General features: G+C 36.4%; 3 protein-coding genes across 4 annotated transcripts; 2 read left to right on the top strand and 1 right to left on the bottom strand.

Moving 5' to 3' along the window:
- Nucleotides 1–432: 432 nt before the first annotated feature.
- On the bottom strand, nucleotides 433–8,150 carry LOC148907130 (uncharacterized). Of its 2 annotated transcripts, XM_089037005.1 has the most exons (3): nucleotides 2,610–2,749; nucleotides 1,624–1,832; nucleotides 433–661 (listed from the first exon to the last, which is right to left on the bottom strand). In XM_089037005.1, exons 1-3 carry the CDS (start codon nucleotides 2,647–2,649, stop codon nucleotides 641–643), a joined length of 270 nt encoding a protein of 89 aa, XP_088893131.1. In that variant the 5' UTR covers nucleotides 2,650–2,749; the 3' UTR covers nucleotides 433–640. The 2 variants fall into 2 exon arrangements, with proteins under 2 accessions (XP_088893131.1, XP_088893130.1); XM_089037004.1 differs by lacking the exons at nucleotides 1,624–1,832; nucleotides 2,610–2,749 and adding an exon at nucleotides 7,835–8,150.
- On the top strand, nucleotides 2,589–4,439 carry LOC148907131 (uncharacterized). The gene is made up of 4 exons (XM_089037003.1): nucleotides 2,589–3,176; nucleotides 3,503–3,621; nucleotides 3,786–3,907; nucleotides 4,002–4,439. Exons 1-4 carry the CDS (start codon nucleotides 3,076–3,078, stop codon nucleotides 4,437–4,439), a joined length of 780 nt encoding a protein of 259 aa, XP_088893129.1. The 5' UTR covers nucleotides 2,589–3,075.
- A 1,042-nt stretch (nucleotides 8,151–9,192) lies between the features above and the next one.
- LOC116303465 (N-glycosylase/DNA lyase) lies at nucleotides 9,193–15,591 on the top strand. The gene is made up of 5 exons (XM_031713010.2): nucleotides 9,193–9,907; nucleotides 10,331–10,507; nucleotides 10,957–11,006; nucleotides 13,008–13,079; nucleotides 15,221–15,591. The coding sequence occupies exons 1-5, from the start codon at nucleotides 9,193–9,195 to the stop codon at nucleotides 15,275–15,277; spliced, it is 1,071 nt and encodes a 356-aa protein (XP_031568870.2). The 3' UTR covers nucleotides 15,278–15,591.
- Nucleotides 15,592–21,087: the final 5,496 nt, after the last annotated feature.

The raw sequence follows: 21,087 nt of genomic DNA on the forward strand, positions 1-21,087 counted from the left end.
ATTTTTACCGACAAATTAAAGGGAAACAAATCAGACACAGGGAGATGGAAGAGAGAAATATAAAGAGATGCAGAAGAGAATATTGGAACTGGGAAAAGCACAAACCACTCACTGTAAGGGAAAATGTTCATTTGGCAAATCAAGTAGGGGAGTAGTTCACGAGAAAACAGCATGCTGAAGCAAAGCTCTCAGGTAAAAAAAATTAAAATAAAATAAAATAAAACAAACAGAAAATAAAACTGAAATTTAAATCCCCCCTCTATCTTACCTTCAACTAAATCAGAGAAGTGCCTATGTCATTTGACAATATTTCTCAGTATATTGATTCTACAGGCTAAGCTGTTCACCCCCAAAAATCATATAGTTGAGTGATATATCTTGAACTTAGTAATGAAGGTCTATATATATTATATATATAATATGTAACCCTTATTGAATACTTCCAACTAAGCTTTCAGTTTCAATAAATCAAAAATGTTTGTGACAGCACCAAGCTTTAGGGAGCTGGTTCAGAAGATTTCACAAAGAGCTGACTTTACACTATGATGACAATGGCCATCTTCTTTATGACCCACAAGAAATGAAGAAATTTGCAGAACAATGTGCTCCTGGTCTGTTTGGCCAAATCTATGATAGTATATCAATGATGAGTATGGTAATCCTACAAAGAAACGAGAAGAGCAGCAATTACAAAGAACAGTTTCCATTTTACACACTCTGTCATTCTTTAGAAATCAGGTAGTGAATATAACTAAGGCGAATTTTTCAACCATTTATAACTCACACAAAGTGAAGGTGAAGGTTAACACATGGATACCGACTTAACGAAGGGATCCCAATACTATTACATTTTCAAACTGCCTTAATTCATAATTACATCATGGCTTGTTTGCTTGAGCAAAAATAGAAATGTGGGCTAAACCTTCTTTCATCCAGGATATTTATGGTGTAATATTTACTTAGCTGATCTCATTTTAATGTGACATCATAGTGAAAAGGGCAGTTCACAATGAACAGTGTTATCTTACTGATAAGCCAATATTGAATAAATTTAAATGATTTTATTCAGAAAAATAACAAACTGCAGCTGGACTGTGGAGTTCACATGGCTACTCATGGAGCTTCACAGCAGGCTTTGATGGCTGGCATGTCTATGGGCTTTGCCCCCCACCCCAAAACAATTTTTAACCACAAAAAGACTTGGCCTTAATGAGTCACCAATTAACAAAGGAAAGGATAAACCAAGCTGATAAGGTAAACCATCTCTCTTTCATTCACTAAAATAGGAGGGAGGAAATCCAGAGAACCTGGAAAAAAACCCTTGTGACAAGGGAGAGAGAACAAACTCAACTCACACGATCCTGTCAAGCCAGGGCTCGAATCCAGACCACAGTGATGAGAGGCCAGCAGTGAACCACTACATCACCCATGCCATGTTGTTCATGACTTAATTTATATTGTGCATTATAATTTGTGTCATTAATACTCTCATAGAACAAAGAATTCATGTTGTTAATAATTGACGACTTCACGCAATTCATACTGTGCAAGACCCCAAAATATCAACGACAAGCAAAGCAGTTCATATGGCCACCGAAATTCTTGACATTCAGAATAATGTACCTGCAATCCCTGTGCCTGCTGACATAAATAGATTGCACAAAACAGTACTCGTCGGGCAGAAAGAATGCAGAGGAGGAATAAGTGTTCCAAAAGTACGGGAGCTGTTCCAAGAACAATTAGTTGACTACTACAACCAATATTTTCAAGCAACACTTCCACACCAGTTCCTTGAATTTGACATGCAGAATGCACAACGATGTGTAGAACACCTGAGGTAGATAATTAAAAAAATCAGTTAAAAGATAAACTTATGATTTCCACAGGTTCACTTTAATTAAACCTTCTTATAATCAGCAGCACACCTTTTTAAAGTTTTATCAAAAACAATATAATTTACTTGGATCGACAATGAAAGCTCATTTAAAAAAATCCTATATCATTACCTATCATTACAAGGTCAGAAATATATATAACAATCATTAATGCTTGACGTTTGCAGATGTTATACAGATCCTGAAAGAAGGGAAATGGATACGCTAAGATCAGTTGTGATGAAAAGGTAAATTATACACCGTGAAAAGATGAAAAAACTTACTGACGTTTCGGACGCTAGTCCTTCGTCGGACTCTTTTACTCCGACGAAGGACTAGCGTCCGAAACGTCAGTAAGTTTTTTCATCTTTTCACGGTGTATAATTTACCTTTTCATCATTACTGTTTCATTAGAAACACCGACGCAGCTCACACTAGTTTTTAGCTAGTTATATCTTAAGATCAGTTGTATTAATTGATGAGGATGAAAGACCCCTGAAGAGTCTAAACAACTACAAGGAGGCATTACTCCACACTGTTAGAGAATCACCACAACTTGTGCAATATATGCAAAATAATATCTTATTTACGACAGGAGATTGGCCAACTTGGTATTTTGAGAAAAATTACTTGCTCAGGTAAACACAACATGAACAAAGGAAAAAAATGACATAAAAGACACTAGATCACAAGGGCTTGATTATGAATTTTACAAAGATTATTTACATTATTTACCTTCTTCTTGCAGCTCAATCCAATTGGAGATCCATTCCATTTCATTTCTCTTGTACCTTGGCAGGGACCCTTTCACATCTCTTTTAATGCTCAACAAAATGTTGTTAAGATCTACAGATTTTTCTTTGAGCCATTATACAAGGCTGTATTTGGCCAAAGGAAAGTATTAGCAAAAAAACCAAAACCCTTTAGGATCAGCACCTTGATTACTGCTTGTTTTGGAGGTTGGCTTCTTGTCAGGGACACTGTATTGCAGCACTTTGGCCAAAGATACAAGAGTACTGAATATGCTTTGTTGTTACACTTATTGGACGAAGTTGTTCCTTTGGTCTTCCACTTCTATCCAGTTATCTTTCGCAGTGGAAGTTATGAGTCTTACAAAGAAGCACTGGTTCGAGTTGCTGTTTTGTTCATTATTCACCGTCGTCGTCATTATGACAAGGCCACTCTGTGTCAACTGAGTGACATGATCCATCATGAAAATCTGGCATCAATCCATAATGTCAAAAGGTCGATGAATGTGCTCTCTGAGAAAAAAGTGGAAATATTTCATTCATTATTAAGAAGGTACTGTAATGAAATAAGTGTAATCACATATTAAATGCAATAATTACTACAGACTGTTAACTATTTATATATATTTTTAAAAACTCATTAATAATTCATGAAGGAAACACAATAGAAATCATGACCATGAAGGAGGTTTTATATCTGATATAGATTCGTCTTCATTTGCATAAACTTTAACTTGGATTTTCTCTATCAAACTTGGTTCATTTCGGCTGCGCCTCGTGCTTTATACCTGATAAAACACTCCTGCTTGTTTATTAAACAGTACATATATTTCCAATCGAAAGTAAATTAACATAATTTATGAAATTTGTAATTGACAGTGAAATACAGCCCTGGTATACACCTGAGCAGATACGAACAACAGCTCATATCCTGAACACTCTGCGGTTCAACAATGATTTCCAAGAATGGTTTGTGCCACAATATAAAAGGGGACAAGGTATTATAATTAGACTCAACATATTATTTGGATATTATTTAGCTTCAGCATATCCCATAAATAATTCCTAATTTAGGTATTTTTATTTCTTAGAGGGCGAGTGGGTTAAATCAGTTATTTGTACTGTCATTTTTTTGTAAATAAAGTTCATTCATTCACACAAGGGCACAAGGACTATTCAGTTATCTGTGGCCTTGCTGCAGAGCACATCATTGACCTGTTTGGGGATATTTGGAACAGTGGAGATGGTACAGTAAAACTACCCAAAGGGAGAAAAAAATTTCAGGTAAGACGAGTTTGTGTTTTAAGTATTTAAATTACAAACACAAACAATTACGTACACTGTAATTAATTGTTTGATTTTACATGAATTTTAACAGCCATATTACCTACCTTCCTTTGATGCCACTGTGGACCAAAGAAGTCTGCCACTTGGATATGCTTGGGGAGAAGAAGAAGCCGACCCACAAGAAGCATGTGATTTAGCAGAATGCGAAACCGAAGACGACAACACACTAACCCTGACTTGTGGACATTCCTTCCACGTCCTCTGCATGCCTGCTCGCGCTCCTCGCAACTGCCCTATATGCCATCCTCGTCTGCTACTCAAAGTCCAGACTCTGTCTAGCACTTTTAATACTGGATTACTAAAGGTCGAAGATGATGATGATGCCGAAAGCGACGACGAAGAAGATGACGATGATAACGACGATAACGACGACGACGCGAACCCTCCAAGAGAGAATGCTTATTACTCAACTCAGCAGTTTCGTGAATCACTTGATCGACGTTTTTGTCAGAGAATTTCAGAAGAGTGATCATCATTTGGTAGGTAGTAGCGAATAACTCAGATATTTCGAAATAATTGCCAAGGATAAATCTGCAGGTTACGACTGAACAAGCAAAACAGTGTAGGTAAACTTACGCTTGTTCGGCCCACGTGTCGTGAGTTCAATTGCCTCGTTTGAAAAATGGTATCAGAATTTTTCGGATGCTATTTGATATGTTTAAGTTCATTCAGTTATCGTTCTTTTGCCGAAGTATGAAGCTTATATATCCATATCTGTCCTTATATTTGAAGATTCTCCACTTGTCATCGAACACTAGGAGATGCGATCGAAGTCCTTCTGAATCAAGTCGAAGAATTCATTATTTTGGCGTCAAGTCGACCACAAGCTTCAAAAAAACTACCAAGATCAAGTACTGTGGCAGATTACGAGTTGTGATCAAAAGTTTTGAGTGTCATTGCTGCGTTTTTGTCCGTTTTAGAGCAATTTTCCTAGAGACAGATTTTTACCGCTTTCGTCCGCCATATTGGATTGCTCATGAAAATAGTCTCTAATGCGCATGCGTCCGGTTTTTTCCGCTCTGTCGACCCGTAACAGTTCTCAGTGCTGTGGGCAAAGGTTTCGCAATTGCTCAGTAGACAAGTGACTGGCTTCATGGAGCCCCGCCTAAACAAGAACTTAACTGCTTATCGCAAAAGGAACAGCTGCGAAACCACACTGGTCAAGTTAGTGGAGGATTGGAAAACGGCGCTGGATGGAAAAAACTTTGTTGGAGTTCTATCAACAGACCTATCAAAGGCATTTGACTCTCTTCATCCCCCGTTACTGTTAGCGAAGCTTAAGGCTTACCACTTTGCTGATAGCGCAAGAGAACTATTAAGGTCGTATTTCAAGGAAAGAAAAAATAGAGTCAGGATGGGTGCAGATATTCTGAGTGAATGGCAAGACGTTGATAGGGGATGTCCTCAGGGATCAAATCTGGGAACCCTATTATGGAACATATTTCAAAATGATCTAGTCCATAATATAGACAAGTCCAGCCTTGTCATGTACGCTGATGACCACCAAGTGCACTCGTGTGGCAAAGAGATCAATAAAGTTGAGGAAGCCCTAAACGATGAAGGAAGGCATATCGCTGATTGGTATAAAGGCAACATACTTTAAGTGTAACCTGGATAAATTTCAGTCCATGTGCTTGGAACCAAAGCACAATAATAGCGGAGCCCCATACTTAAGAAAAAATGGTAAGAGAAAATTAACTAAGAGAAGGAATCCCCCCTATGTAGCCTTGTAACCATCATGTGCACAGTTTGATGCTATTTTTAAACCATTTGTTTTTCTGCACGCGCATTTACTGCGCGCACTCTACGATGTTTGCTTACGTTTTTGGAGTTTTTCCGTTACTTGGACTCTGCCCTGAATATGAATGTGCACATCGAAATCTTGGCAAATACGACAGGAAATTGAAGAAGTAATTTGTTCAATTTTCTGGAGTATTTTTACATTTATTTTCCAAAGCTTTCGACCTACATCGTCATCTTGAGGGTAGATTTGAAAATTTGAACAGCATTTGAACATAAGAAAAGCACAAGAAGACGTTAGCAAACAGCGTAAATCAAACGATCAAATAAACGATATCATTGGATGATATTTTTAGAATAGATTCTAAGAATAACATCAGAGTAAAAATTGTTAAAACAATTCGGTTGTTTTTAACCAGCTATCGTAAGTTTTTCGTTCAAGAAAAAGCTTTGTTCGCCTCCTATCGCGGGGTCCAACTGGCAAAACAAAGAAGACTTTCATTCAATAATTTTATATCTTTCTACAGATAATTTTTTAAATCATTAAATGAAATGTAATTTTTTACCAAATATTCAACTGTTTATTAAGCTGTTCGAGCAAGTATAATTATAAAAATGAGCTTAAATTTGTGTTGTTGAAAGATGTTATTGTATAAAGACCCGAATAAAAGATAATTGAAGATTTTTTCCCCGATCTTATTTTTACATTTCACTTTCATTCAAATTGTTCTCCCTGTGACTTCCGTATCGGGAGCTCCGCTTTTAGGCAATGCCTATATATATATAGATAAAGGAGATGAACATAAACATGATGAAATTATTAGGGGTTTCTATTGATGAACATTTAAACTTTAACCATCACATAAGGGATATCTGTAGCAAGTGGGCGAAGAAAGTGGGGGTGCTTATGAGGCTCAGAAATATGTTGCCAACAATAGCTAAGTTAAGGATTTATAAATCATTTATTCTATCGCAACTTACGTATTGTCATACCGTCTGGCACTTCTGTGAACTCCGTTTCTCCGGGTCTGGTCAGATTACGCCAAAAAATAGATTTAAAAATAATCACATGACGTCACTATGCCTCCAGGGCGTGTCCGATGGTCACGAAATAAACACGATTTAAAACTTCCATCTATTCCTACAATTAGTATAATTCATATTTTTCATCATATTATAAATGAATAAATGAATAAATGAATAATGAATAAATGAATAAATGAATAAATGAATAAATGAATAAATGAATAAATGAATAAATGAATAAATGAATAAATGAATAAATGAATAATGAATGAATGAATAAATGAATAAATGAATAAAAAAACGGCGGAAGAAATTGAATGGGAGCCTTTGGTGCTTAGCCTAGTCAATTTACTAGATAACAGTGAAGAAGTCACTCTGAAGAAGTCACATAACCTATTTCAGCTAATGTTTTCAATGGAAGATAGGTCACGTGCATTAATCCAACTATCGAAAGAATATCGTTCGACATTATGAAAAGAATATTGTTCAAGTTATCGATAGGATGTTGCTCGAAATATCAAATGAATCTTGGTCAAATTATCGAATAGACATAGTTGGATTATCGAATGAATTTTGCCTCAATCACTGAATGACGTATACAGTTAAGTATGAAGAGTTTTGGACATCAAATCGAATGCACATGAAGGTCGATTTATCAAATTTTGGTAGAGCACAAACACTGTAAGTGTGTAACATAAATTCCAATACCACTAAATACTGCTAAATTGTGCTATTCCTATTGTTTTCTATTGTTTAATTAGCACTATTTACTACTAAATAGTGCAAAGTGTTGCACACTTTTAGTGTTTGTACTCTACATTTTTCTCAAATAAATTTTGAACAAAATCAATTAGCTTTATTGTCAAAATATGGAATCATCGAACATATACACACGAAATCGAATATTGACACATTTCGGCAACCATATGGGACTGATATCATGTTCGCAATGGCCTTTTGCGTTTTGTTAGGATATTTGGTATTCTAGGTTTTAGCATTTTAGCTAGGTTACGTATAAATCGAGCTCAAAATCTACACATTGCCTTCGATGTTTAAACTTCGTGGCCGGGGTGCACGATAACGGAACACCTATCCTACCTTTGGTTTTCGATTCATAGTCCTCCACTATTTGTTTAAGCCCTTCATTTTCAAGTTCCAAAGCCAGTTCCTTCAACTTTCTTACATTATCCATGCTTATGACATTGTTGGACACTAACAACGTCCAAAATTGCTCAACCGTTTCGAGGTCTTCAAGTTCTTCATCGTCAATGTCAGGAGTATCTCGAAAGAGTTCCTTTATTTTCACGAACATGTTTTGATCACCGTTTACTAATTCCTTAAATCGTAAGCGCAGGCCATTGAAGTAAAGTGGGTTTCCCATGTTTTTATGTTGACAGGCCGACGGATCAGGAAGCTTCTGGGGGGGTCACCATTTCTTTAGAATTTGGAACACAGGAAGCCCAGCATTAAAAAATACTTTAAAAGTGGTTGAGCACTGGTTTCCCATCCAGGTTTCCCGTTTTGAATGCTATTTGCCGTTAAACCGGAGCTCTCAAAAAACCCTAAAACACCCAAAATCGTCTCAAAAACCAGTCAGAAAGCTTCAACAACTATCTATCATTTATTTTCGAACATTTATTTTTGAGATTTGAAATTAAGAGATATTCTCAGGGGCGATTTTCAAACTCTACTGAGATTTACTTAGATTGCTTTAGTTCGCGACACAGAAAGCCCAGTATACAAAAACAGAGGATGGGAAACCTGTGGCGTGCATCGGAACACAAAATGTTGGTTAGGGATTGGTTAGGTTCGTCTGCAACGTACCCAGATATATGTGCTAAATTGTGGTTTGTTCTCTCGCACTCTTCTTCTCGAGCCCTCTCACAGAGCAATTCGGCTAAGGCAATGCTTTACCCAATTCGAATCTACTGGGAATATTTTTTTTGTCTATTAATTACTCCATTAACTATGATTATAATGACATATCATATCCATATCAATGCTTCATTGACCTGTAAATATAATGGACAAGAAAAGTATTCCCAGTAGATTTGAATTGGGTAAAACACTGATTGCGTTAGCCGAGTTGGTGTATTGGCTGCTTAGCGTTACTCAAATCAGCGCTACTCGAAATATTTCCACGAGCACTTGGCCCAACGAAATTGAAACGACAACCTGAAAATCCCATACTGCAAACCAATAATCTGTAATACGAAGGGCTCCCCCCCCCCCCCCCCCCCATCCCCCCTACGAAGTCAAAAATGAAACAAAGACACGCGAGAATAAAGATTTCCACCAAAACTCTATTTTTTGCGATGGCTAAATCCATCCCTTTATATTGGAGAAAAATTGGAAGAGGGAATGGAAGGAAGAGATGGACCTCGGTGGGTCGGTGTGGTCGAGGAAAATATAATGTAATGGTTTGTTTCCGTTTTGGGCTCCCTGTGGTAAACAACATGGCGGCCCGCTCATGGCGAAGTATTCCATGTAAAGTGAATCAAGTTCGTCTCGATATTATCCTAACGTCTGGACAATCATTTCGATGGAGGAAGACAGGAGATAAAGAATGGACGAGTGTATTGAAAGGAAAGGTTTGGACGTTAACTCAGGACGAACAAAACATTCTTTACCGAGTTTACGAACCACAAAAAGTCTTCGCAGAAACAAAAAAATCATCCAAAAAATCGATAAAAAAGCCAAATACTTCCATAGCAACTCTAATCTTAGAAGAAGAAAATGATGTAATTCTTCGGGAGTATTTTCAACTCGATATAGATTTATCAAGACTGTACTCAAAATGGACCGAAGTTGACCCATATTTTTCAAAGATTTGCAAAGTCTTTCCTGGAGTGAGAGCACTAAGACAAGACCCATTAGAAAATCTCTTTAGTTTCATCTGTTCTTCTAATAATAATATCTCTAGGATAACTGGAATGGTAGAGAAATTATGTGTTCTTTATGGAGAAAAAGTGACAGAGCTTAATGGTGTAGAGTATTTTAGCTTCCCAGATGTGAGTGCTCTTGCAGGTCCCAAGGTAGAGCAGCAGTTAAGGGCACATGGATTCGGATATCGAGCGAAATATATACAGCAAAGTGCTAAAATTATACAGGAAAAAGGAAAAGATTGGCTGATGGGACTCAGGGATGTTGGCTATGAAGACGCACATAAAGGTGATTTCTCCTCATGCCCCCCTGACTCACACTACATGTAGGCAGGTCAGAATCTTTTCTAGTCTCAATCTTGGGTCACTCTCCCTCCTGACTCATCCTAGACATAGCCAGTTCAGCATGTTTTCTCAAAATGCCTTGGGTCACATAGGCCTCCCCTCTGACTCATACTACACATAGGTGGGTCAGCATTTTTCAACATCTTTAGTGGTTTTATTGCAATTCTAAATATTATTAAGACATTTCAACGGCTTATTGTTAAATTGATATCTTGCTGCCGCCAGTTCAAAATATAAAAGGTACAGACTGATTGTTTTTGATTGACGGCAGCGAAAAACCAAATTTCAGCATGCAGCTGGCAACTACCAAGTTTGCAGGATTTTAAAATAACATTGAATCGAATAATGTTTTTTGTTTTTTTTGCAGCTTTATGTGAACTGCCTGGAGTTGGTTCTAAGGTAGCAGATTGTGTGTGCTTGATGTCCCTAGACAAGACAAATGCCATCCCAGTAGACACCCATGTATGGCAGATCACTGAAAAGTATTATATGAAAAACCTAAGCAAAACAAAGTCACTCACTGATAAACTGTATAAACAGATAGGTAAATGCATGGTTTAGAGCATATTTTAGCTCACACCATAAAAATCCCAGCTTTAAGCCCCGCCCCCAGTTTTGAGCCCCTCACCCCTTGGTTTCAAGCTCTCCCGGTTATAAGCCCGCTAGTCTGCTAAATCAAATATCCTAACCCCCTTCCAGTTATAAGCCCCCAGTTATAAGCACCCCCCAGTTATAAGCAGCACCCCCTGTTATAAGCACGCCTCCACCCCCCATCATAAGCCCCCATTAACTCATTAGTAACTGGACATTGATATCTCCAAGAAGCATCACTTAAATCATAGAAAAATTATTTTACCATTCAACCATTCACTTTACGTAGAATCAATACTGAAAATATTGATTTATGGGCTATAGGCATTGGCTTCACTTTAGTAATTTTCTATTAATTACAGAATAAAATCTTTTCTTTTTCTGACATTTTTTCTATAACAGGCGATCATTATAGAAAGCTTTTTGGGGATTTTGCTGGCTGGGCACAGTTTGTAAGTACTGCTATTAACAGTCCTTGTTACCAGGTGATTTGGAATCTAGGTGCTCAATGCATTGTTTGACACAGCAAAAATTTCCAAATTTATTCATTTATTTATTTTTGTGAAAACAAAATATTTTCCATCAACAATGATACACTATATATAAATGATCAAGATAAGGTGTATCTTTCCAATTAATAGTTTTATTTTCTTTAATTTTGAGTAAAAACTGACAAAGGAGTTAAGTTAGAGTTTATTAAGCCAAAAACCTGGAAATAGGAAATATTGAGCTATGAACAATATCTTAGCTTGTTAGAGACCTTTAGCATTGTGTTTACCGCTAACCATTAACCGCTAAGAATCTGGCCCCAAAAAACACCCGCAAACACTTGGCATCAATGAAATTCAATATTGCCAATCTTCCAGCAACGACTTCATGATGCTTCGCTAAAAATGTCAAAGCAAGAACACCATACTAAAGGTCTCTGGTTGCTAATTCTGTTCAGTGAAGGGAAATCACCTGGTAGCACTGCAGATATTAACATACATGAAGCATAATATTCAAATTGGAATCCCTATTTTATTACCTCGTGCTTGCCTTTGTTGGGAACTGGTCTGTAGTGGAAGAGGTTGTGGGAACAAAACTCAAGCCTAAAAATATCCGAGTAGAAGGTGCTGCCTTTGCACTAAGATATCTGCAATAGTGTAGACTTTGCATGGCTTGGATTACCACGTAAAATGGTGTTCCCTTCTCACTTAGAGACTTAAACGCAGTGGCAGATCCAGGATTTTGTTCAGGGAGGGGTGGTGCGCACAAAGTTAACCAAGGGAGGGGTGCACCCCTTAGAATCAAAGGGAAAAAAACAGTAATAGTTGTCTTCGAAGTTGGGGTACAAATTCGAACCAGGGAGGGAACCTGGAAACATATAGGGTCACAGGTTTCAGGGATTAAAATAAAGGCTGGACATTGAACAATGGACATCCACACAGAGTTGGAACTTGTTTGGTCCAATCTTTGCCTTGCCAGTCGTTTTGACCAGTATTAATAATAACAATAATAATAATAATGATAATAATAAATAATAATAATAATAATTTTATGACTTATATAGCACAAAATTTCATTAAAGTACTTTCATTAAAGTATATATGATCTAATGCGCTTTACGATCTTTACAATCACTAAGAATCAAACTATACTAAAACTATGTCTAAAATCATGTAGTCCTAATTATTATATTATTTTACAGATAGAAAATCAAAAATGTCACTAAATGAACTAAATTTACCAAAACTCACAGTTACTCCATTACCAGTACTGTGATATGACTGGCGAATTACAGACCATTATATTACAGACCCTGTGTTTATCATTGCTAAGTTAGGAACTGTTAAGTGTCACCTTCTTTAAATAAAGACGATGATTATTATTACTGTTTTATGAAAATGAGATAAGCTTTTTTGTGTAGACCTTTTTTAGCTTGCCTGTGGGTTTCCCGGTGTGAAATGTTTTCCCATTTCACACCAGTGACATGTTATTCCCTAGGGTATCCTTTCTTTTGTTTAATGGTTACATACGAGAAGACACATGAGAGCTAACACTCTAGGGAATGGGACACATGGTCTGAAAATGGACAAGCATTATGCTCAAGTTAAAAATGCCTAGACAGTGAGAAAGTGCTTTAAGATTGGTAGAAATATTATATTTTAATTCAATTTGGAATAGTAAGCCAGTGTGGTGTGTAGGATTAAATTCATTTTGGACCTTTGAAAGGGGAGGTTCGTTTTTCTACCATTTTCTTAGTTATGCCATCTTTTGATATTCCAAAAACATTTTATTGCATTATTACATCTTATTCTTATTGCATTTTTTATGTATATGGGGGGGGGGGGGGGGGGGGGGTAATTCAAACCATCAAACCACCACACCCCTTTTGATCCAAATTATATAACTGTCTGCAGTATGATGTATGATTTTACAAAAAAACACACACTTTTACTCTTATTTCATAGGTCTTATTTAGTGCTGATCTAAAAAAATTCCAGAATATGCAAGACAGCGTGGACAGACAGATATCTCAAAAGGTAGAACTTCATGTAGCAGAAAATTGGACTGTTTGATATATGAAATGTTATTGGGTTTTGAGTTTTGGTTATCCTCTGATTAAAATCAGTGTAGACCATCAGTGTATTTTTGTAAATTTGCATTTTCATTCACTGATTTTGAATACTCACTTTTAGCCATTACCTGCTTTAAAAATTTATTTTTGTATAAATTTGCCATTGATCATCATTAAAAGTTATTTGTCAATTGATAACGAAGTCATGAAGACTTCAAAATGTCATACAAAACTATTGTTATTCTTTGTCTTGAAATATGATCATATTATTATTATTATATTATAAATAGAGGATATTACTTGGGAGCACGGAGATACAAAATTTATCTTCGAGTGTTGAAAAGATCTTTATATGATAGAGTACAAACACTATTAGTGTGTAACATAAATACCTGCTAAATTATGCTAATCATATTGTTTTCTATTGTTTAACCCTTTGACTCCTGGGGAAATAGCGCGCGGACTGCCCCCTGTCCCTGGACATTTTTCAAGAATGCATAACAAAAAATAACGCGTAAAATAAACCCTATGCGCAGTAAATACAGACAAAAGATATAGCTTCCAAATAAAGTTTATTCAAAAATGAGGTGAACAGAGGACCAAATGGTGCCAAATATTTTACCAAAAATATTTTAAAAAGTCCAAAATGAGAAGTTCAAAAATGCCAAACACAATTTTTTGACGAATGTCTTCCAACTGTCAATTTCGTACGAGCACTAAACAAAAGCAAATAATATCTAAACATTGGGTCAAAATAATTCCAAATCACATCCAAATTGAAGGAACAACAGTAAATTATTTCGGTTTGGAGTTTTAATTCACAGGAGTGGAAAAAAAGAAAATAAAGACTAGAGAGATGAAAGCAGCTCAGCCGTCTTGCCGTATTCAGTCTATCATGCAAAGGCATATTTCGCACTGAAGGAATTCAAAGATAGTCTCATTTGGTCGTCCCTTGGGTGTTTTTTCTCCTCTTTTCTTCCACTGGACACATCCTTTTTTCCTCCCATTGATCTTCTCAATAAATTGCTTACCTGCATTATCCGGATGAAGCGAAATGTTCTCTTATTGGTGTGAGACGAGTCAACGAAAAAAACAGCTAATGGCGGTTGCTTTGCAAGACTCGCTTAAACTTACCTGTCTTACCTTAGATTACCCATTGTCTAACTTCAAAAAAATGAAATAAAAGAAAAGAATTTCATATAGGGACCTCTATAAGGAACCAAAATGAATACCTATACGAGTTTTACGAAAAGAACGCTGAAATACTTCTCACTAAAGCGCGTAAACTACTCGGTGAATTTTGCAAGACGAAGCGTACACGGGAAGGCTGTCAAATTCTGTCGTTCGTAAAGGTTCGTTTCGGCGACATTCAGATCAAATAAATCATCTCCAACAAAGGATGAGCAAACTTCCATTTCTTGTGGTACGGCTGGCAAGGGAAAGTTTATTCTTAAGTCATTTCAAAGCCTGGAAATTGTAAGTCCGTTCGTCCATTCTTCTTCATCGGGGTCGCCATCTTGTGAACTTGAATCCTCATCTTCTTCTTCGCTCTCTAAGTCCATAAAAATCCACATCTGAATCGCCTAAATGTTCTTTTATTCCTTCTGCTTCTTCTTCAAAACCACATAAGCTGCTTTCATCTCATGAATCTTTAAATTCTGCCTCTAAATTAAATTTGTTTTCAACACTATTTGCTATGTTATGGTCGTTTTTGTGTCTCCGCGCGAGCGCAAAAATATTTTGAATTCACACCTCGTGGATTTCCTAATTATAGTGAAAAAATATGCGCAAAAGGCGCCATCTGATTGGTTAATTAATGACGTTTATTGTTATGGCGATAAAAACAAACAAAAAGCCTATGGGGGGGAGGGGGAATTTTTTTTCTGGCGCGTCCTTTTTTCGGGCGGTTTCGGGCGTCGTAGGAAATACGGACGGTTTTTGTTACGGGCGGTTTCGGGCGTCGTAGGAGTCAAAGGGTTAATTAGCACTATTTACTACTAAATAGTGCAAAGTGTTGCACACTTTTAGTGTTTGTACTCTAATTAAATATATTATGTAATTATTATTACTAATAATAGTGATAACAGTATTGCACTATATTTTCAGAGAGCTTCATCAATGGAACAAGAGGTTGAAAAGAACAAAAAGTCAAAGAAACAATGAAACAACACTCTCAGAGACTAAACAATGATTTGGGAATTTGGAATAATCCTGCATAATGACTACTGGGAAATACAACAAAAGATAATCAAACATTGAACTAAAATCAGTTTTAATCACACTGAACTGCCAAGTTCTAACTAATAGAAACTAGCTAGATTTATTTATTTATTTATATTTTTTACTCTTGGTTACTGTGCTTTCCATGAATTACATAATATTAGTTAAATGGGGCATGTGATAATTAACCCTGAAGATGGATGCTTGATGGCCAATAACTTGGTTTAAGTATTAAAATATAAATGATACAGGTAAAACATTGTGTTGGGCAATCTAACTTTGTGCATAGTTCCATGTCATCTGTCAAGCCTATCTTGTCAACATGGACCATGTAGTTCTGGCTCCGCAAAAAAACCTTTCATATGCTAGCAATGATGAAAGATGATCCTCCAAGACCCCAAAACTCAAAATAATAATAATAATAATAATAAATAAAATAAATAAATTAAAAAACCCCAAGACTCGCACCAGACAGCCACCATCATACAGAATCTGGATAAACACCCCATGCTCAAAACCCACCTAAGATAAGATAAAAAATTGCAAACCAGGAGAAAACTGTCTTGACCCTTAGCAGGAAATCATGTGTTACTGAGAAGACATTACTTATAGGCATTTGGGGTTCAGAGAGCTAGATGAAAGGTAATACCAAAATTAATCATGTGCTGTCATCCCCTAAGCCACTTATGCCAAAATGACTGTGAAATCTAACCCACAAGGGCCTGTAGGACAATGTATATTCCTGAGTAGTATGATAGAGTGCAAACAATTAATCCGTGAAATACTAATTACTAAATAGTACATAATAGTGCTAATTATACAATAGAAAACAATGAAATTTGCATGAAATTGTACTATTTAGTATTGCTAAAGTTTCACGGTTATGTTGTTTGCACTCTAGAAAAAGAAGCTGAAAAACATACTATTCTCAGCAGTCTCACTGGTATAAAATATATGAGAACTGATTAACATATCAGTCATTCGACTTCAAGCCTACAAAGGCTGTACGGTATCTATAGCATTTTCAAGCACTTTAGTAGTCTTGCTTTACTCCCTTGACCTGCAGTAGCTCTCTTCATTTTTTCTTTTTCCCACCCTTGCGCTGTTTTGGTCCTTTTGAGAGCTCTGCCAGGTCTACTCCCATAATCATAAATGAGTACAGTGAGACCCATGTGAATAGAATACTATGCATACAATGCTCAACTCACATGTTCATTCTTATGGAGAGAGGAAACCAGAGAAAACCCTCAAAGCAAGGGAGAGAACACATCAAACAATCTCACGTTGTCCACAGGGCTTGAACCACTGACCCAAACCTTTGGAACCACAGTGGTAAAAGATGACCTGTTAGCAGTGTACGCCACCCATACTACTCAAATTGCTGCAAGGTTAAGGGTAACATGGATAGTAGGTAAAGGGTTTTATGCTGCATAGCAGAGGATACTTTTCTACCCCTACCAGATCCCCACCCTCCTTCTTCCTTTCTTCCAAGGCCAAGGCCAACATAGATAGTAGTAGCAGATCCTTTTCTACCCCTACTGACAAGCACAATGGGTAGGAAAATCCATTCCATCAAATGTTCAAGTTTCCCAACCATCCTATTCTCTCTTTGCTCAGCAAAAACCATCTTTTTCTACATACAAAGTTTGGTGTATTTAAGAGGCAAGAACACTATTATTATAATGTAGTTATTTGTCACATTTAAAGCATAAATTATGGTTCTATAATAACAATATAAAGAAACAAAGTAATACCTGCTGATAATTCTTTTGCAATTAAATAATAATACTTTATGATCACATTTTGTTTCTAACTTAGATGCAATGTGAATTTTCATGAACTAACATACATGAATTATTTCTATGAGATAAGTACGCAAGGGAGATGGAGAATGTAAGAGGTCGAACATTAGATAATAGGGGGGGTGCAAGAATTTGTGTTGCACAATATTAATTACTTGTAAAAACCCCTGCAGTCAATTTTTTTTTGGGTTTGCTCGATATTTTTTTTTTTTACTGAATGGAGAAATTGCAGGATATTTTTTCCAAAGGTGAAGTGATTGCTCGATACCTTTTGGGGGGATTTACACAGTTTTGCAAATTTTGTTCGATTGATTGTCTAACATTTTTTGTCAGATTAGCTGGCTATTCTTGAATCTTAATTTTTCACAGGTACCCCATAAATATAAGTACTAAGGACCTTTTAGCCATCCATCTCACCTTGCCTACACCGGAAAAACTAATCTCACTCAAAAACTAGATTATTCTTGTGCTCTATTTTTGTCTCTAAATTCTCCTCGAAATTTGTATGGGTTTCTCTATTACTTTATTTTTTTTTGAGTCTTGTAACAAATTTCCTTCAAGCCACAGGCCATGTACGATATATTAAACCAATATCAAAACCTCACTAGATCACAAGGAATCTCTTTGTAGAGTGCAAACAATTAACCCGTGAAACACTAATTACTAAATAGTACAAAATAGTGCTAATTAAATAGAAAGCAATGGAATTTGCATGAAATTGTGCTATTTAGTATTACTAAAGTTTCACGGCTATATTGTTTGCACTCTAATTAAACAGTGGTTTTCATAAACCCGTGAAATACACACTCTAGCCTAATACAAATTTGTAAACCCTAATTCAATTGTGTTCTTTTGCTGTCATTTCACCATTACACACTAATGGTATCTGTTTCACGCGTTTATGAAAAGCACTCTAATATGTAGATATTTTGCTTTATTAGATTCTATTAAGGCATGAGTGGTTAGAGTGAAGGCATTTAAACCGTGAAATAAAAAAATACTAGTCAACGTGTAGACACAAAAGACACAAAAGAAAACAATGGAATTAAGGTCTACTAATGTGTATTAGTCGAATATCTGTTGCATGGGTTAAATGCCTTCACTCTAAAAGACTAGCTTTTTAACCAAGATTTTAAATTTTGTATAAGGTAAAAACCTCCTGTATGATATCATCTTGCATTTATGTCAGAAAAATGATTTGATAATCCTGTTTGTGTACACCATACATGAAGTACAATCCTACCAACCAAAAGCTTGGCCATACAGTTGGAATGTTAATATATCGAACATGACATATCACCTCAAAATCAAAATACAATTATAGTCTTTAGATGGTGTAGCAATGTATGCAACTGTCAAAATATCCTTCTCTTCACATGTCAGACACTGTTTGTATCTAGCCTAGGAACATTGGACCTCAACTCCCACAACCTAATGATACACAAGGCTCGGATGAAGAAGAGAAACTTTAGAACCTGTAGTCATTGTCAACTAAACAGGATAGAGGATAATTAAAGCTTATACCTTGGTAATTTGTGCCAAGAACACAAAGACCAAAAAACAGTGTGTAATACAAGATTGTGTACAGTATTTCCAGAAATCATCCATACCCACCCCAAAGAGGAATTTGGAATTTCTGAAGAGTAGGGGGGTCAGAGAAAGAACAAAAATTACAGAGTTTGTATGGAAGAAAATTGGAATTTCTGGGGGTAGGGGGGTGTCTTTAAAAAATTCCTCTGTGAGAAGGGTATGGATAATTTTTGGGACTACACATTGTGTATCTAATAATTGTCTGTTCAAAAACATTTTCAGATCGTAATGAACTGTCCATTTTTCTCTTTTTATTTGCTCATATTGTTTTTTCTTCCTTATCCATTTTCCAAGAAAAAGGTCAACTTGTTGACTTTTGATTTCAATGACACCTAAAACAGTTTTTCTGACATATGAAGAAAAGCTTTTAAAAAACATTAATTAGTGGTACTTATAATCTATTTAAACTAAAGCAGTGGAAGTACTCCAAACGACAGAACCACATGGTACTAAGTACATAACATTTATGTATATAATCACGCACACCAGTCTTAAGAGACCATATTTCATGCAACATTTGATTATCCTCAGGCGTTGCATATTACTTTCTAAATCTACAAATTACTCATAAAATAAGGCCATGCTTCTGTTATCCAATACTCCAGTCAAATGCTTGGGGACAATCAGTGAAAACATTAGTGGAGATTACATTTGCAAGTGTCTGCAGAATACTTTTAGGGAAATAATGAAAAAACACAACCCCAAAATCGGTGTTGGCAAAGTATCGTAGTATTTTGACTTGTGGTCAGTAGGGTGTCATTAGGTTGTTGGTGAGGTGTCAGTAGGATGTTGGTGGGTTGTCAGTAGGGTGTTGGTAGGTTGTCAGTAGGGTGTTGGTAGATTGCCAGTAGGGTGTTGATGGGTTGTCAGTAGGGTGTTGGTTGATTGTCAGTAGGGTGTTGGTTGGTTGTCAGTAGGGTGTGGGTAGATGATCAGTAGGGTGTTGCGTAGGTGGTCAGTAGGGTGTTGCGTAGGTTGTCATTAGGGTGTTCGTAGGTTGTCATTAGGCTGCTGGTAGATAATAAAAGTAACAGCAGGTTGACAGTTTTGAGACCGTCTTTTTTACCATTACTAGTATTAGAACAGTTTTGCTATTTCTCTGGCGATCATGATTTCTTGAACCCACAAGAAAAACGTGCCATTTATGGATATCAAGTAAATACATATTTACTTGGAACACTTTCTAGGCTGCAAATCAACTTGCTGTAACTCCAGCAAGTAGCTTTCGCCTGTCGACAAGCACTTTAAGTGAGGATTGGATAACATTTTTTTCAGTTGCTAGCCATCTCTGATCTATGGAATATCATTCCTATAAAACAAGACTAGAGGTTTATCTTTTTACTATATTCTGAGAACAGAATCAATATATCAGTTTGTTACTAGTAAATCAGAACTACTAGCTAATGATATTCATAAGATTTATCTTTGTAGGACTCAACCAATGTGAATGACTAGAAGTGCTGCTCAGCTACTGCTGAGTAAACGAATGCAATACATCCTGCACCTTTGGCTCCAACAACATTCTCTGAAAAAAGTGTATATGGCACCTTTATCTTTCCTCTTACATCCAATTAAGACACGCAAATCCTAGAAAGGTTGAGTCCTGCAAAGAGCTTGAATCCTACACAAAAATAAAGACTTTAAAATAACCTCCCAGCTCAAAACAAGTCTGTACCTTACTCTGTACCACTGGAACCCCATAACATGACTTGAAACCAAGTTTCACACTTGTTAGTTCCAACACAGGAATCCCATCGAATGGCTCAATACACCGACTTGCAGGTATTTCCACAGGAATTCCAATTGCATGAATAATCAAAATATGCTTTGTTTCCAAGTACATACTTGCTAGTTCCAACACAGGGATTCCATCTTCAGTTTGAAGGTAACAGACGCAGACAGATTTATCAGTCAAGAGTGACATTGAAACAACTATGGTTTAGGCAGTAATGAAGACCCTTTTGAACTCCAGTGTCTACTGCGACAGATGTATTATTTGTACACCACACACTTTATAGTAACTCATAAAATATATTTGGATCATATGTATTCTACATGAATGTATGATTGTCTTTGTGCAATAAATTTGTCCAATCTTTTCAAATTTTTTGAAGATTTTCTCCTGATTATTGTGGTAACAATATCTTCAAAACGTGGAGTTGCGTTAATTGTTTTTGATGAGTGTCATTTTTGGAAGCAACAAATGATGGACAGCCATGTCAAGATCACATCAATAATTAATACTTTTTGATTAAGTTATTATTATATGAGATGGCAAAGATTTATGAAGTGCACAGACCAGAAGATGTCTTGACTAGTTTTTCCACTTCACTGTCTGAGCCATGCTGTAATAAGGTTTCT

This window comes from Actinia tenebrosa, unplaced genomic scaffold (genome assembly GCF_029948245.1).
Source record: "Actinia tenebrosa isolate PJP-AT-01 unplaced genomic scaffold, QUT_ActTen_1.0 PGA_scaffold4__44_contigs__length_22323623, whole genome shotgun sequence".
Lineage (NCBI taxonomy): Eukaryota > Metazoa > Cnidaria > Anthozoa > Actiniaria > Actiniidae > Actinia > Actinia tenebrosa.

Bases quoted from the DNA above. Each gene is read 5' to 3' on its own strand.
- LOC148907130 (XM_089037004.1), bottom strand. From the start codon at position 8,117: ATGGGAAACCCACTTTACTTCAATGGCCTGCGCTTACGATTTAAGGAA. The intron at 662-7,834 runs GTAGGATAGGTG...GTTTCTTTGTAG, and splicing joins CTATGAATCGAAAACCAAAG to GATTACCATACTCATCATTG.
- LOC148907131 (XM_089037003.1), top strand. From the start codon at position 3,076: ATGATCCATCATGAAAATCTGGCATCAATCCATAATGTCAAAAGGTCG. The intron at 3,622-3,785 runs GTATTATAATTA...CATTCACACAAG, and splicing joins ACAATATAAAAGGGGACAAG to GGCACAAGGACTATTCAGTT. The intron at 3,908-4,001 runs GTAAGACGAGTT...GAATTTTAACAG, and splicing joins AAGGGAGAAAAAAATTTCAG to CCATATTACCTACCTTCCTT.
- LOC116303465 (XM_031713010.2), top strand. From the start codon at position 9,193: ATGGCGGCCCGCTCATGGCGAAGTATTCCATGTAAAGTGAATCAAGTT. The intron at 9,908-10,330 runs GTGATTTCTCCT...TTTTTTTTGCAG, and splicing joins CTATGAAGACGCACATAAAG to CTTTATGTGAACTGCCTGGA. The intron at 11,007-13,007 runs GTAAGTACTGCT...CTTATTTCATAG, and splicing joins TTGCTGGCTGGGCACAGTTT to GTCTTATTTAGTGCTGATCT.